At 36.8% G+C, this 15,586-nt stretch overlaps 5 protein-coding genes across 7 annotated transcripts in view; 2 read left to right on the top strand and 3 right to left on the bottom strand.

The window, feature by feature from the left end:
• The window catches only part of LOC132196988 (probable 3',5'-cyclic phosphodiesterase pde-5), a 35,900-nt gene extending 33,333 nt beyond the window's left edge, over window positions 1-2,567 (bottom strand). For all 3 annotated transcript variants that reach the window (XM_059619983.1, XM_059619984.1, XM_059619985.1), the window contains exons 1-2: window positions 2,452-2,567; window positions 1,557-1,824 (exon numbers count right to left, since the gene is read on the bottom strand). In XM_059619983.1, coding sequence (XP_059475966.1) covers window positions 1,557-1,824; window positions 2,452-2,484 — 301 coding nt within the window. In that variant the 5' untranslated portion in view covers window positions 2,485-2,567. The remainder of the gene's footprint in view (window positions 1-1,556; window positions 1,825-2,451) is intronic.
• Window positions 2,568-4,329: 1,762 nt separating this feature from the next.
• Window positions 4,330-6,195, top strand: LOC132196849 (carboxypeptidase B-like). The gene is made up of 8 exons (XM_059619764.1): window positions 4,330-4,486; window positions 4,541-4,750; window positions 4,810-4,909; window positions 4,965-5,361; window positions 5,420-5,559; window positions 5,624-5,680; window positions 5,751-5,835; window positions 5,965-6,195. Exons 1-8 carry the CDS (start codon window positions 4,419-4,421, stop codon window positions 6,153-6,155), a joined length of 1,248 nt encoding a protein of 415 aa, XP_059475747.1. The 5' UTR covers window positions 4,330-4,418; the 3' UTR covers window positions 6,156-6,195.
• Window positions 6,196-7,118: 923 nt separating this feature from the next.
• LOC132197470 (carboxypeptidase B-like) lies at window positions 7,119-9,000 on the top strand. Its single transcript, XM_059620774.1, has 8 exons — window positions 7,119-7,280; window positions 7,332-7,541; window positions 7,593-7,692; window positions 7,752-8,145; window positions 8,213-8,352; window positions 8,417-8,473; window positions 8,532-8,616; window positions 8,760-9,000. The coding sequence occupies exons 1-8, from the start codon at window positions 7,213-7,215 to the stop codon at window positions 8,948-8,950; spliced, it is 1,245 nt and encodes a 414-aa protein (XP_059476757.1). The 5' UTR covers window positions 7,119-7,212; the 3' UTR covers window positions 8,951-9,000.
• LOC132197469 (uncharacterized) lies at window positions 8,760-11,662 on the bottom strand. Its single transcript, XM_059620773.1, has 4 exons — window positions 11,364-11,662; window positions 11,128-11,279; window positions 10,425-10,981; window positions 8,760-10,298 (listed from the first exon to the last, which is right to left on the bottom strand). Exons 1-4 carry the CDS (start codon window positions 11,381-11,383, stop codon window positions 9,420-9,422), a joined length of 1,608 nt encoding a protein of 535 aa, XP_059476756.1. The 5' UTR covers window positions 11,384-11,662; the 3' UTR covers window positions 8,760-9,419.
• A 961-nt stretch (window positions 11,663-12,623) lies between these two features.
• On the bottom strand, window positions 12,624-14,814 carry LOC132197857 (carboxypeptidase B-like). Its single transcript, XM_059621438.1, has 9 exons — window positions 14,660-14,814; window positions 14,389-14,598; window positions 14,224-14,323; window positions 13,872-14,174; window positions 13,368-13,458; window positions 13,174-13,313; window positions 13,055-13,111; window positions 12,909-12,993; window positions 12,624-12,849 (listed from the first exon to the last, which is right to left on the bottom strand). The coding sequence occupies exons 1-9, from the start codon at window positions 14,725-14,727 to the stop codon at window positions 12,668-12,670; spliced, it is 1,236 nt and encodes a 411-aa protein (XP_059477421.1). The 5' UTR covers window positions 14,728-14,814; the 3' UTR covers window positions 12,624-12,667.
• Window positions 14,815-15,586: the final 772 nt, after the last annotated feature.

Raw genomic sequence — 15,586 nt, 5'->3', positions numbered from 1 at the left:
GCTCTTGCAAACTATACAGTAAAAATTAACTTCTAATGGAACAAGTAAATTAAATAAATCGTAATTTTAAAATTTTAAAATAAAAATAGCTGCCGAGTACGTGAGGCGTGTGTGGTTCTGAGGTTTGCAAGAAATTTTAAAGTTTTATCAACTGATTGCACTGGTGCAATTTTATCATTTTAAATTTAAATAGAATGTATTTTTTATGTAATATTTTAAAATTTAAATAGCTATTAAAAATAATGTAACAGATAGCTGAGTGATATGAACTTTTATGGGCAAAATTTTATAGAAGTTGGAAATTGCAATGATTTTAAAAATCCAAATTTTTCATGCTGCTCTAATACATTGACGTAGACAAATCATGTTAAAGGAAAAATCCATCAGTATTTTATAGCTGCTAAATTTTTTTTCAAAACTGCACCAATTTAAAAGTAGCACAGAGCTATTGAACTCGCTCGATTAGGTTCACATCATAAACGAATAGGTGCCTCTATCGCTTTTTATCCGCACGCGCTATATTGAGAGCCCCTCATAAAGCGTTTCCATAAACGCGCCGCTTTTAACGCGTTATCTGCGATGCAGTAATTTTCTCTGTGTATTTGCTCAAAAGCGTGTTGATTTTCTAGCGCACGCTGGATGTGCGATAAATTATTTACCCTTTCTCGCGCGCGCTTCGGCCCAATCTGTCAGAGGCACCTGTTGACTCGCAGCCTGATAATGCCAGTGTCAATACCCCACTTCTGTCACCTCCAACGCCAAAGACAGCCCAAAACGAAGACCGACAAACTCATCTCCGAACCGTGTGCTGCTGCCTTTATCAGCTCAGAACTTTGCGCTTCTTCACAATAAATCTAATATTGCTGATAAACTAAAAAAGCACCAAACTGAAAGACAAACGTTTCAATAAAAGTACTTTGGTAGTAAAAAAAACAAAACATCTAATTGCATTTGAAAAGTTTGATTCATTTTAAAAATTTTATGAAGTGGTGCGTTTATTAAAAAATAGTAACAGACAACTCAAAATATAAGCCAAAAGACTCATCTAATTATATTCTGTCAATATAATCGAATAAAATATTTATTTTTATAGCTCAGCCAATAATAGTAATTATTGTAATTTAAGATTTTTAAATCCAGTGAATTGCAGTAATTTATTTTTTATAACCCATGACCTGAATTTTTTACTAAATCCTAGCTTGTTCTAACCAGAATGAAAATTAAATATTTTTTAATATTTTGTTTCTTTTGTCAATCACAAATAATTGTTTGTTTTTTTATTCGGCCAAGTTCATAAAAAGTATTTTCATAATAAAAATTATAATTATTTTGAAAATTTTAACTTCTTAATTTTACATGATGCTGATTAGCTGCTTTTTATTATATATATTAGAAAATCCACCAATGTATAGTATTTTTCAAAATATTTTCGTCATCTCCATCTGCATAAATATAATTTACAAAATTTACTAAAAAATAATTAATTGATGTTGAAAGCCACTTTGATAATTTAATTTACTTTTTGCTGAAGTTCCATATAAGTCAGAATTTCCTACCTGGCGACAGCATGTTGTTCTGGGTGGTTGGACTTCTGATGGCCGTGCCTTGAATTGCCAGCTGCTGTTTGGTCGAATTCCTCAGGGCCAAAGAGGACGGTGGCTTTGCCTTCTCGAGGCTCACCAAGTCCCTCGGCGTGGCCCTGTTGAGACTGGAGGCCCTGTTGCGGCTCACCGACCTGTTCGGAGACTTGGCTGTCACGGTAATGTTGGAACCAGCTGGCTCGTCGCCTGACGCGCTTGCCATGGGTCGCACCACAATTTGTACCTGGGGCCAGCAGATTGATTTGCACTGTAGCGTTAATTAATTGCAACCATCAATAAGGTCTGCGAGATTTATTTGAAATTGAAATAAGAAAACAAAATATAATCAGCATTAATAAGGAAGTAGATTTTATTCACATCCTTTTCGAAAATTCTGAAATTTAAAATGTGCTTGACTCAAGCAATTCTTTCATAATTGCTAGTGTTTTAGTTTTTGAAATTAAAAATTTTTCCATACAACTTTCTTTCGTATAACTGTAGCTAGTTTTTTATGCAATGCAAACTACAAACTACTGCTTACTGGAAAAATTGTTGAAATTTCTATTCTTCACTGTGCTTTAAAAAATAAGAAAGTATTTACAAACAGAAATATAGCTAGAATTTAATTTCCCAAACTAAAAATCTTCGTTTATGAATTATCTATTTTGCAGAGTAAATTATGTACTTCTACTATAAATTTTAAACATCATCGATTTAAATTAATATTTCAAAATGCTCAAATTTTATAATATTTTTTACGTAAGAAAAAGAAACTTTTTAATCAAAACCTTACACATTCAGTTGGTCCTCATAATTTGGATAACTACAACGTTTATTTAAAATTTTCAAATTAACATATATGTATGAATACCTCAAACTGCATTGTGTCATCCTCGTTGGTCATAATGTCCTGAATGGTGTTAAGCTGCGCCTCATCGCTGTCGTCCGACGTGAAGTCAAGGACAGGGTCACCGTAGCTGCTGGTGGTGTCACTCTCACTCATTTCCGAAAATAAAGCGATTAAGTCGGCACACTCGCGGCCACACAGACCCTCTCCAGGTGGGCGCGCAAGCGTGCAACCCTCCTCTAGTCGGGCTGCCCATCCGTGTGTGTTTCCAAACACATTTCTCAGAACAACTCTGCTCGCACTAATTTGCCTCAATTATACGAGAGCGTGGGAGGAACAGTCCCTTTACTATTATAGCCTCCCTCGTCTCTCGAAATCCCAAAACGGGAATTCTTGAGGTCCGGATATAGAAGCGCCGACGTTATTTGAAGGTCGAGTGGGTATCGAAGAGACGAGAGCGTTCTTGTCCTACCACCCGCGCAACTCGGCTGATTGACCGGTTGCATACAAAGGCGATTGCCAGGAGTTCGAGAAAAAATAGCTGCTGAAAATCGAGAGTATTCTAATTTTAAAGGGAAGCAGGTTATTATTAATTGATGCGTCTCTCTGCAGTTCCCTCAAACGTCATCGAGCCCAAAAAGACCAACAACATTTTGTAATAATGTTATTTTTATCTTTTTTTGTCATTATTATCAATAAAGCAATATTACAATTTAAGATAAGTATGTAGGCCAATAGTGAAACGAGCTATCAATAGGAGATGACCAATAGTATATAGTATAATTATTTGAATTACATGATTTTCGCTTCCTATCCTTAGTTCCGTAAACTTAATACCAAAATTTATTTCAAAAAAAAAATTTTTTCTTACATTTATTTATTAAAGATATTATTTATTTAATCTGATTAAATTTGTTTCATATACATACTTACAGTAATATTTGGAATAATTAATTAAATTTTAATTTCCTATTAATAATCTTGACTCTGAAAAAACATTCTTAACACAGTAACTCAGAGTGATAATGCACAAATACAAATATGCCTGAACGAGATACGAGATCAAATCGCAAGTGGAGCAACGCGCGGTTTACCATCAATATCTCTTTAGAACAATAAACACCTAATAATTAGTTCAAATCTAATAAAAATTTATTCACAAAATATATTTAATGCTCTAATATTTGTGTCACCTTTTCTTTGCTTTTCTAATGACTGTATTTTTTCATAATTATCAAAATTTTAATTTTAAAAAAATCCATAAATGAATTTTACTTTTGTATTAATTAATTTGATGTTGTGGTCTCAATTTATATACATGATATTCTCGAATGTAATTTGGTCCAATATTCTAATCAAACATCAATCTTTCCGTGCAAAAATGCGCCAACGAGTTAAAAAGGGGGAGCTTTCCTGAACGAAAATAGGCCTTTTCCCAAGAGTGCACTTAAATGATCATTATTCTATCCATTTTCATAATACAAGAATTTTATAGGCGATTTGGATATAACATGTGACAGTGTAGAAATCGTAAAAAATTTCCAACAATAAGATATGGTCAGAAACTGCGTGTATTTAAATAAAATATGAAATTTATTTTATGATCAAAATTTTTTGCATTGACCGGATGGGCCAAATAGTCGCGCATGCAGAATTTATGCCAAAAGTTTTTATGTTTACACATTTTCTGTTGTTTTCAGGCAGCATTATTTTCCTCAAAAAGAAAGTTGATTTTTCAAACAAACGAGACACTCAAAAGGAACAAGGCACCAACAATATCAAGTTAATGTTGCAACAACAACAAAAGCGCTCATTGATTGATATGCTCGTCTGCTATACGTTGGGAACAAGAGTTAGCAAAGATTCCCAGAGCGTTGGAGTACAAGAGATGCGAGATAAAGCTGCTCTCTATTTTGCCTCTTATCAATCCGTCTTTTCCAATATAAACTGAGGACAAAGCAACGTGATTTTATCACTCAAGACGACTCAAGATGAAAGTCGGCGTGTGCCTATTGTTGGCCCTTCTGGGTTCTGCCCTGGGCTACAACTCTTACTCAGGGTGAGTGAATTCACTTTTCTTTAAATATTTAAAATTTTCTTTTATATAAAAAAGGTATCAAGTACTGCAGACCAGAGTCTTGACAAATGAAGACGCTGAGCTCCTGGCGCCTTTCATGAACAGGCCTGAATTTGATTTTGTGATAACTCCTCGCGTAGGACGCGCCGCTGAGATCATGGCCTCTCCCGAAAACGTCGTAATCCTCAGGAATAACTTGAAAAGACTGAATTTGGAACCCATCATAATCGTCGAGGACGTTGGAATGTAATTTAAAAGATAGAGCATATGTGATTTATTACTAATTGAAAAAAAATTTAAAAAAGTTTGATCGAAAAGGAGAGGAGCGAAATCGCTCACAAGCGTGCTCTTGAAAAGAAGGAAGGCCGCGCCCCAGCCCTCGACAGGTTCCTCAGCTTTGATGAGGCTAGTGTTATTTTTTCTTAATAATTTTATATATTAAAAGTTTTATTTAATTCAGATTGAGGCTTACATCGATGAAGTCGCGGCTGCCTTCCCGAACATTGTCAGTGTCATTCAAATTGGCACCTCTTATGAAGGTCGTCCCCTCAGGGTAGTCAAACTCTCCAACGGCCCTGGAAAGAACGCGATCTGGTTCGACGCTGCCATCCACGCCCGAGAGTGGATCGCACCCCCCACCGCCCTCTTCGCCATCAATGAACTGACCGAAAACCTTGCCAACAACCAGGCTCTCCTGGACGCCAACGACTGGTACTTCCTTGTGGTTGCCAACCCTGATGGCTACTCGTACAGTTGGACTGATGATCGCCTTTGGAGAAAGACCCGTCGCCCCAACCCCGGCGGCACCCCCTGCGTTGGAACTGACCCAAACAGGAACTTTGACCAACACTGGGGAGGTAAAATTTTGCTAACAAATAAAATTCTTTGTTTCATATAAACTTCTTTAAAAAAAAGAGGCTGGCATCCCTTCACCGTGCGATGAAACCTTCCCTGGCGGTGCACCCTTCTCTGAATCCGAAACCAAGGCCATTTCGGACTTCATTTTGGCTACTCCTAGCATCACTTTCTATGTGGCCATCCACAGTTACGGACAAGTATTAAACTAAAAAATCCATGTAATTTTTTGTAATATATTCAATAAACTTTTTTACTTTTTAGTACATTCTATATCCATATGGACACACAGGTCTCCTACCACCCACTGTGGATGAATTGGTAAATTAAAAATTATATGATTCCACACTGACTTAAATTTACGCATAAAATACTGTTTTTCAATTTATAGGACCGCGTTGCACAAGAAGCCAACAACGCTATCACGAGTGTGAATGGAAACTCATATGATATTGGAACTACAGCCGGTCTTTTGTGTAAGTCTGATGATTATAATTAATTATTTTTTGCAGTGTAATTAAGTAATTAATTTTTTTGCTCCTCAAAAGCTAAGTAAATTATGGAAAGCAAATAGTTCATCTGATTCAAAACTTTTTACATTTTAGATCTCGCATTCGGAGTGAGCAATGACTGGGCGTATGACCAGGCCAACATTCCCTATGCTTACACCATCGAGTTGCCTGGAGGCGGCCTTGCAGGCTTCAACCCTCCTGCATCACTAATCGCTCCAACAAACGCTGAATGCTGGGAAGCGTACAAAGTTTTTGCAGCAAACATTCCTGCTGCCAGACGTTAAATACAAAGTTTTTAAAATCAATAAAAATGATTGTAAAATATTTTTCTATTTACTTTCTGACCATTAAAAATTCAAAGACTGAGAAATGAATTCATTTAAACTAAAGTACAAAAATATTAAATTTTATTTCTCCTTTAAACTATCTTTCACCAGACTACGACTAAATCAACCATCGAGCAATTATAAGGTGGCGTTGTGATGCAGCAATACGCTGGTACCTTATATTGTGGTAGGCCGCGCACTACATAATTTAAGTAAATAATATCCCACTTTAAAGTAGCAATGAAGACTTTTCATTTTTAAAATTTTCCCTCCAGTTTAATTATAAGTGTACAGTGGGGCTTATTTAATATTTATGGCCATTTATAAGAAATTTTCCCCGTTGAATACATTGCCTATTCTGATGCAAACAGTGTATAATTAATATTTACAGCTCAGTATAATTTTTACTTATTTATCCAGTCCGCTAATTTCAAGTTTTGAATAGTGCACAATATTTGGAATATTAGCAATATTCCTCTAATATGTTATAACTTAATGTCAACAATATTCAGTGTACTTAACACTTCAGGAGGTATATATGGTTCAAATTTAGTTGCTCTTTTATATTAATGTATACAATGTAATGGTTTAAATTACGTTATTGGAAGCAGCATATAAAACTTGCAAATATTTGAGGGGAATTCCAATGCAGTAAAATTATTCATATTGTCGACTTATTATAATCTTAATGTATAGATTTTGGCAACGACATGGAGAGATAATCATCAAACGTGGCACTGATAAATATATGTAAATAATATTCCAAATTTCATCTCAAAAATTGTAATCAACCTTCTACTGCGTTATTCTTGCCACTCAAAAGATACAAGTCACCAATCAAGATTATGCTGCTACAAAACAACAAAGCTCTCATTGATAGACGTCTGCTTGGTTGAAAAAAAGTTGGCAAAGATTCTCAGCGTTCAAGTGCAAGATAAAGCTCTTTTTGGCTTCTTATCAATACGTCCTTTCCAATATAAACTGGGGACAAAGCAACGTGATTTTATCACTCAAGATGAAATTCGGCGTGTGCCTATTGTTGGCCCTTCTGGGTTCTGCCCTGGGCTACAAATCTTACTCAGGGTAAGTGAATGGATTTTCTTCAAATGAATTCATAATTACTTTTTTTTTAAGATACCAAGTGCTGCAGACTAGAGTCTTGACAAATGAAGACGCTGAGCTCCTGGCGCCTTTCATGAGCAGGCCTGAGTTTGATTTTGTGATAACCCCTCGCGCAGGACGCGCCGCCGAGATCATGGCCTCTCCCGAAAACGTCGTAATCCTCAGAAATAACTTGAAAAGATTGAATTTGGAACCCACCATAATCGTCGAGGACGTTGGAATGTAAATTAAAAAATAGAGCATCAGATTAATTACTAATTTAAATAAAAAAAGTTTGATCGAAAAGGAGAGGAGCGAAATTGCTCACAAGCGCGCTCTTGAAAAGAAGGAAGGCCGTGCCCCAGCCCTCGACAGGTTCCTCAGCTTTGATGAGGTCAGTGTTCTTTTTTGTAATATAATATATATTATTTATAAAAGTTTTATTTAATTTAGATTGAGGCTTACATCGATGAAGTCGCGGCCGCCTTCCCGAACATCGTCAGTGTCATTCAAATTGGCACCTCTTATGAAGGTCGTCCCCTCAGGGTAGTCAAACTCTCCAACGGCCCTGGAAAGAGTGCGATCTGGTTGGACTCTGTTCTGCACGCGCGCGAGTGGATCGGACCGCCCACCGTCCTCTACACCATCAACGAACTGACCGAAAACCTTGCCAACAACCAGGCCCTCTTGGATGCCAATGACTGGTATTTCCTGGTGGTTGCCAACCCTGATGGCTACACGTTCACTTGGACAGATGATCGCCTTTGGAGGAAGACCCGTAGCCCCAACGCTGGCTCAACCTGCGTTGGAACCGATCCCAACAGGAACTTTGACCAACACTGGGGAGGTACAATTTATTTACCTAGCAGTTTTTTTTTGCATATTAAATAATTAAAAATTTTAATTCTAAAAAGAGGGTGGTATTCCTTCGGTATGCGATTTAACCTTCCCTGGCAGCGCACCTTTCTCTGAACCAGAAACCAAGGCCATTTCCGACTTCATTTTGGCGACTCCTAGCATCACCTTCTACTTGTCCGTCCACAGTTATGGAAAAGTAACTTGAAATTTTACCTTCATTTGCGCATAGTAAAAGTTTGATTATTTTATTTTCAATTCAGTACATTCTGTATCCATGGGGACACACAACTGCCCTGCCACCCACTGTAGCTGAATTGGTAAATAATAATTATTTCTCAATCAATGAAAACTGGAAAAAAACAATTCAAATTATAGGACCGTGTTGCACAAGAAGCTAATAATGCCATCCAGAGTGTGAACGGAAACTCGTACACCGTTGGCACCGCTGCTAACGTTTTGTGTGAGTTGAATAATAAAGTTACAATTTTACATTTATTCACTAAACTATATATAGGATTCTCGATTTTTGCCTCTTCAACGTTTAAAATAGAATTGTTTTAGTGCACCGGAACTTAAATATAAAAACTATATTTTTAATTTCAGATTTCGCTTATGGAACAAGCCACGACTGGGCCTACGAACAAGGCAATGTGCCCCTCTCTTACACCATTGAGCTGCCTGGCGGCGGCCTTGCAGGCTTCAACCCTCCTGCCTCACTTATCGCTCCCACCAACGCCGAATGCTGGGAAGCATACAAGGTTTTTGCAGCAAATATTCCTGCTGCCAGACCATAAAAATATAAGCTATTTGAACGCTGAAATAAAATGAAATTTTGCTCCAATTATTTGCCCTAGTTTTTACTTTTTAAATTCAACTACATCAGAGATGCAAAACAAAAAAAATGTCACAAAATAAAAATTTAATTACTCTGGTATTTTATTTATCAATTGCAGCACTTTTTATCGTAACATAACTGTTTTTTGCCATACAAGAATTTATGCAATTAAGAAAAAATTTCTTTGATTGGATTTTTGATTCACATTTTTGCCTTGTTAAATATTTTGTTTTGGCATAATTCATTATAGCACCCAAAATTTCAATGCAACCTCATAAAATACTCTTAAGCCATCCTTGTCCAATTAAGCCAAGCGCATTTTTACTAGCCACAAAACCGCTTGAAATATAACCAAAAACATTTTCCATTTTTATTTTTGCATTTGTCTAACTTTTCCTGATGGCTAGAAGGCTTATTTTAATTCATCATTATTCACATATATCCAATACAAAGTGGAAATCATCAAACTTAGAAAGCTCCTTAATCAGTTCCATTTTGCTGAACTCTATACCAAATTTTGAGCCCCAAATTTCCAATTTTTTTAGTTTTGGTGCGTGACTGACGAGGATGCAAAGAAATTTAAATAGTTCTGGGTTTTCTTCCTCGTCTTCATAATAGAAGTACAATGTATGGAGGTTCTGCAAAATGCGCCCTTCCATCAACAAGTTGATTAAATGCGAGATATCATTTTTTGAGAGATTCCAGTTTGTAGCGAAGTAGAATATTTCTAAATTTGGTGCGGAAAGAGTGATTGTCGTGAATTCAGATGGGACATTTCGATTGTTAAACATGACTAATTGTTTCAAGTGCTGCACTTGGCCAATGTGCACGTGATCTTTGTAACACAGCAGATCATCATTTTTAGAGCCAAAGCACTCACTCAGTTCAAGTTTCACAAGGTGGGGGCAATGAAAGAGCACTTGGAAAGGCTTAAGGCAAAAATCATGGCAACTATAAATAGTCAGTACCTTGAGTTTGTGACCGCAAAGTTCCAAAATTCTGTTGACGAACGTCGAGTTCACATCATACAGCTCTAATTCCCTGAGATGACTTAGTTTTCCCACCAAGTCGAAGTTCGATGTCGCTGAAGGCCTATCCAGTAAAAGGTATTCCAGCCAGGGGACAAGCTCAAAATTGTAGCTGCCGCGGCAAACTCTCAAATGTGTCAGGGAAAGCACACCATGACCACGGTAAGAACGAATATTGTGGTTTGCTTCCCCACCCCAGCAAATACGTAACTTGGGCAGATTTTCCAGGCATTCGGCATTAAAATGGCGATAGTAATGATCTTGCTCATCAATTTCCATCTGAAATTAAAGTAAAAACAATTGTATTTTGACAATTTTTTCCTTCTTCATTAAAAACTGAACTGCAGAATTTAATGGAATATAATAATTTTTTTAGGGAAGACGCTAGAGCAGATTATGATTTACCTGGCTTTTGTCTTTGACATGACACCGAGGATACCAAGATATGTTCAGTTCTTCAAGATGGTGCAGAGCGAACAAGTTCTTTAGAGTCTCAAAATACACCAACTCAAAGGTGACACACAGAGTCTTCAGGTTTGGGTGGTTGGAGGCAATGACGGCTAAATCTTTAGCGTCACATATATATTCTTGAAGTTTTATGTGTTGCAAATTGCGACATTGAGACAGAAAGGGCAGAACATCTCGGACCAGGAGTTTGCCTTTTCCTCTATCGCTGCTGTGTTTGCGACTGTCGTCCACTGCCTCCAAGTTAGGGCATCTTTGGGCCAGCATCTGCCAAATTAGTAGATCACGCTGATGGTCTGACGAGTGGTAATCACAGAAGATGGAAAAGTTGAAAAACTTTATGGAGGCATCCAAAAGGCTGTCCACCATCCTCAACATCCAATTTGCATTTTCAGGATTGAGGCGCTTGACATAGTCGTTAAAGCCAACAATAATAATCTCGTCTTTGATATATTGGGCTTCAAGATGTAGCAGGATATCTATTCGTAAAGCTGGAGCTGCAAATAATGAAAGATATTCAGATCAATTCAGATATTATAAAAAATTCAGGAATAATTATTCGTTACATATCTATATAGTAATTAATAAACTAAGTAGCTATATTTTGATAAGGAGAGATGAAAATCAATGTTATTTTAATTACTTAGGATATTATCTGCCACAAACAGAGATGCTGGTTGAGTTGAAGGATGCGTTGCGAATTTCTCCAGAGCTAGAACTTGCAAGGGTCGAAGGTTTTCAGCTTTGGACCGCTTTGCTTTGGCAATGCTCAGAAGTTGCTTCTGATCAAACACACTGAAAAATGAATAAAGTTTAAAACTCTTGCACCTTCACTTCAAGTTAAAAAAATCGAAAAAAATCAAGTAACACCAGACATACCTCCACGTGGTAGCTGCCATGTCAATTGCTCTTTTTTCTATTGTCTCACAATAAAGAATGCTGTTGGTGATTCAAACTCACGGATATGAATGATATGAGATATGATATTTGTTCACGGCGCCAGAGAATTCGGCTGATTCGATGGACCAATTTTAAAGTAATGAGACAGAATTCAATAAAAATTGCAAGAAAAAGTGGACGGATAACAGCAAGCCAATAAGACCAGCAAGCAGAATAATGTAAGTGTCGCAAACCCAAAAGACACTTTCTCATCAAACATGTGTTTTTGTTTACTTGGCGCAGCGTGTGTGCAGTGCAGCCAGCAGGTTGCAGCACTGCTTGCACTTTCTCTGCAACCCACGTTTGGCGCTATGCGCTGGTGCTATGCGTCCCCGGCATTTCGCAAATCTGCCCCAAAAATATCAAAATTTCAGACATTATTATTAAAATAATTATATTGATTGAGGTGTTTTTCTTTTCAGAAATTAAAATCTTAAATTACATTAGATGTAATTAATTGCTAGACGAATATAATTAACAAAAAGCATTATTTCCATTTTTTTCAGGCAACGAAATTTATAATTTTTTATTTTAAATATGAAATTTTCCAAATCAATTTTTAATCCAAAAATTTCCAGAGATCGCTTCAAATTTTGCACAATTGTGTTTGCTTAATATTGAGGTTGATTTCTACATACAAACTAAATAAATGTCATAAGAAAGTTTAATATATTTTAAGAGATTTTTTAGACACATCATTTATATTGAAAGAAACTTCAAGACATCAAAAAATTTTAAATTAAAAGGTAAAAAATTTTGCGGAAACGCATGATATCTCTGATTTTTATTCGCAAAAATTTTTGAAACTTTTAAACTTTAAGTATCAAAAATTATAATAAATTATATATTAATGCTGAAAAATTTTTGTGTTAAATTTAATCAAATTCAACTCAAATAATAAGCTCGCAATTAGCGCACAACGCCGTGAGTGCAGCAGGCAAGCGAGAGCGAAGTTGAGGCGCTTCATAAAAGTCATAGCGCGCGACAATGGCTGCTCCGATAGCAAAAATAAATTTCATCAGAGAATTTTTGCTCTTAATTTAAGAATGAAGTCCCAATTGACTCTATCCCTTCCGAATGAGGTGCAGTTCAACATAAGCCATTTTTTTCAATTTTGCTTATTTCGTTGCATAAATATAATTTTTATGTTCTATATAAAGCGTGAAATTCAAGTTTATGACTATAAATTAAAGTCACATATTATTTTTCAATTAATCGTTTCAGAAACGATTTTTATTGCAAGTTTACAGTGGAGGAATGTTCTGAGCAAAGACCTTGATGGCCTCCCACGTCTCAGTGGCGACAGGGACGATCAATGAAGGAGGAGGATTGAATCCAGCAAGTCCTCCACCAGGCAGCTCAAAAGCGTAAGCCTGCTTGTCGAGCACGCCAAGGACCCAGTCAATGGTTCCACCGTAAGCAAGGTCTAATTAAAATTCAAGTAAAATTATTGGGAAGTCCAAATGAGATAAGATCTGCACGTACAGATTACGTTGGAGATGGATCCAATGTCGTATGTCGTGCCTGCTACGGCGGTGAGGGCGGCAATAGCCTCTGTTGCCACGGAGTCCTGCCAATTAGACATTTTCTTTGGAATGAACAAATGTTTTGGGAAGTATTTTTCTTTTTACCAAAATTGCCACATTTGGTGGCGGAGCCGTAGTGTCTCCCCACGAGTAGAGTAGCATCTACACAAATTATCATTTCATAATTCTTTAAAGGTAAATTTTTTTTATCTTAAACAACTTACTTGGCCGTAACTGTGCACAGAAATAACCATGTTGATGCTAGGGTTATTGGTGAGGAAATCTGCGTACGCTTGCATTTCCGGCTCGGAAAAGGCTGCAGCTCCTGGGAAAGTTGCTTCACAAGCGTCATGGGGTCCACCACCTGTAGAAATAAAAAATAAAAAAATTCTCAATGAAATAAAGATTATATTCTAACCTCCCCATGCCCAATCAAAGTTCCTGTTTGGATCGGTTCCAACGCAAGTGGAGCCGGGGTTTGGCTTCCGCGTCTTCCTCCAAAGTCGTTCCTGAAATTTCCGTGCTTTTATATTTATATTGCCCACGAATGATATGTGATGAATATTTTCTAAATTTGGTGTATAATGTAGAATGGAGAATGATTTAAATTCACAATAAAATAGAAATAAAATTGAATGTTTTAGAAAATAATTTAATCATTCTACACAGGTTAAGTAACTTGTAAAATCCTAGTGAACAATTTTTTTACTATTTCAAAATCAGCTGCTGATAATGAACTGTAAAAAATTATATCTAGTGTGTGTCAATTTCTATATTTGAGAAATTTGAGGAGAAATCCACCATTTGTCAAATAAAAAGTATTACTTTTAATTGGAATTAATTATTTTTTTCAGTTTTAACTTTCTGGTCAATATATGAAATAAAATTCAGCATAAATTAAATTTTAAAATAAAATATTTACGTTGGTCCAGGTGTATGAGTATCCGTCAGGATTGGCCACGGGCAAGAAGTAGAAGTCATTGGCGTCCAGAACGGCCTGGTTGTTAGCCAAATTTTCGGTCAGCTCGTTGATTGCGTACAGAAGGACAGGCGGTCCAATCCACTCGCGTGCGTGGATCACCGACTCCATGAAAAGACCAGACTTTCCAGGGCCGTTAGAAAGCTTGAGCACCCTCAGAGGCCTGCCCTCGAAGGAGTTGCCAATTTCGATGATGGATGCGAGTGCGGGGTAGTCGGCCACCACCGAGTCCAAATAAGCGTTAATCTTAAAAAAAAAATAGCAAAGCACATTTTTCAAGAATGATTCAACCAACCTCGTCGATGTCCAAGAACCTGTCAAAGCTGGGCGCTTTTCCATTGAGAGCTTCGGTTTTCCTCATGCTTTTGATTTCCATACGCTCTTTGGCAATAATTCTAAAAAATTAATTTTTAATAAAGATATATATTATTCTGGACAAGAATTTTCTGAATATTCATACGGCCCCATGTCGTGAATGGTGATGGTCGGCTCCAAACCATCTCGGAGCAATTTTCCCATCAGAGAGGTCACGTTGGCTTCGGGCACCATGATTTCGACAGGTTCGCCTAACCGGAAGGAAGTCCAGATATCGAAAGTCGGGTCTTTAAGAATAGGATCGAATTTGCGCACATCCTCCTGCGCGAGAGGCTTCGTCTTCAAGACATGATACCTGTAATTAGGAATTTCACGTAAAAAATAATTTTTTTTAAATTTTAAATTATTTTCAATACCCGTCATATGTCTTGTAAGAAAATGCTGTGCTGCAGAGCACAGCGATGAGCGCCACTTGCACCTTCATGGCGATCAGTGACTGTGCAAAGAATTCTAAATGTCACCTATTTATAAAATTGATTGACAGCAGATCAGATCGGCATGCTGCTATCAGCATCACACTTGAAGCATTTTTTGATTGACAAAACGCTTTATCATTTAGGTTCATTTTTTGCAATCCCTCGTGTCTCCTGATATTGAATTGTTTCTAGCTCAATGTGGCTCAATGTTCAGAAGAGTACTCAAGCACTTAGCACTTGTCAATTAAACCGCCGTTAGCAATTTCTTTAATCAGTAGTCACTTATTAAAAGTTAACATGTTAATTTTTTGTTTGCTATGAAATTATCTTAAATTGAAGAGGTTTCTCTTCTTTAGCATTTGAATCATTATTAAATTACCTTCAATGTAAAGAAAAAATTTGTAAAATTTTAAAAACTTTTTGAAGTCTCCAAGTTAGGAAACTTTTGCGCGGGTTATCTCTTTTGTAATTGATGAATGTTCGCGGAAGGGAATTCCGACACGCGCCACTTAATAGCGCCTGCAGTTTGCAGTAATAGGCAACCTGCACGACACGTCCGCACCCCCTTTTGTAAAGCACCCTATGGCAATGCTAAAATAATGTTCTGAAAGAGAATTTATATCTAACACTGTTGAATATTTTAATTTTTGTATCAATAATATTACTCTCTAGACTTTTTGACTTTTAATATTACAAAAGCTCGACCGCACGGCGCTCACAAAAAACTTGCAATTTAACAAAGCTTGCATTTTGTATTAGAAACTTATATTAAATTTTTTTATTTCATTTTGAGCATTGCAGTCCGCGAGACAACTCCAAAGCAGAAGAAGATCCCGCCTGCTGCTTTCATATTATTTATCGAAGTTG

The sequence above is a fragment of the Neocloeon triangulifer genome, unplaced genomic scaffold, assembly GCF_031216515.1.
Source record: "Neocloeon triangulifer isolate White Clay Creek 2 clone unplaced genomic scaffold, ASM3121651v1 ptg000012l, whole genome shotgun sequence".
Lineage (NCBI taxonomy): Eukaryota > Metazoa > Arthropoda > Insecta > Ephemeroptera > Baetidae > Neocloeon > Neocloeon triangulifer.
The sequence above is the reverse complement of the archived record's forward strand: the minus strand, read 5'-3'. Positions and strand labels throughout refer to the sequence as shown.

Bases quoted from the DNA above. Each gene is read 5' to 3' on its own strand.
- LOC132196849 (XM_059619764.1), top strand. From the start codon at position 4,419: ATGAAAGTCGGCGTGTGCCTATTGTTGGCCCTTCTGGGTTCTGCCCTG. The intron at 4,910-4,964 runs GCTAGTGTTATT...TATTTAATTCAG, and splicing joins GGTTCCTCAGCTTTGATGAG to ATTGAGGCTTACATCGATGA. The intron at 5,362-5,419 runs GTAAAATTTTGC...TTTAAAAAAAAG, and splicing joins CTTTGACCAACACTGGGGAG to AGGCTGGCATCCCTTCACCG.
- LOC132197857 (XM_059621438.1), bottom strand. From the start codon at position 14,727: ATGAAGGTGCAAGTGGCGCTCATCGCTGTGCTCTGCAGCACAGCATTT. The intron at 12,994-13,054 runs GTAAAAAGAAAA...TCTAATTGGCAG, and splicing joins CACCAAATGTGGCAATTTTG to GACTCCGTGGCAACAGAGGC. The intron at 12,850-12,908 runs GTACGTGCAGAT...AATTTTAATTAG, and splicing joins ATCCATCTCCAACGTAATCT to ACCTTGCTTACGGTGGAACC.
- LOC132197470 (XM_059620774.1), top strand. From the start codon at position 7,213: ATGAAATTCGGCGTGTGCCTATTGTTGGCCCTTCTGGGTTCTGCCCTG. The intron at 7,281-7,331 runs GTAAGTGAATGG...TTTTTTTTTAAG, and splicing joins GGCTACAAATCTTACTCAGG to ATACCAAGTGCTGCAGACTA. The intron at 7,693-7,751 runs GTCAGTGTTCTT...TATTTAATTTAG, and splicing joins GGTTCCTCAGCTTTGATGAG to ATTGAGGCTTACATCGATGA.
- LOC132197469 (XM_059620773.1), bottom strand. From the start codon at position 11,383: ATGGCAGCTACCACGTGGAG. The intron at 10,982-11,127 runs GTAATTAAAATA...CATTATTTGCAG, and splicing joins TGTGGCAGATAATATCCTAA to CTCCAGCTTTACGAATAGAT. The intron at 10,299-10,424 runs GTAAATCATAAT...CTTTAATTTCAG, and splicing joins ATGTCAAAGACAAAAGCCAG to ATGGAAATTGATGAGCAAGA.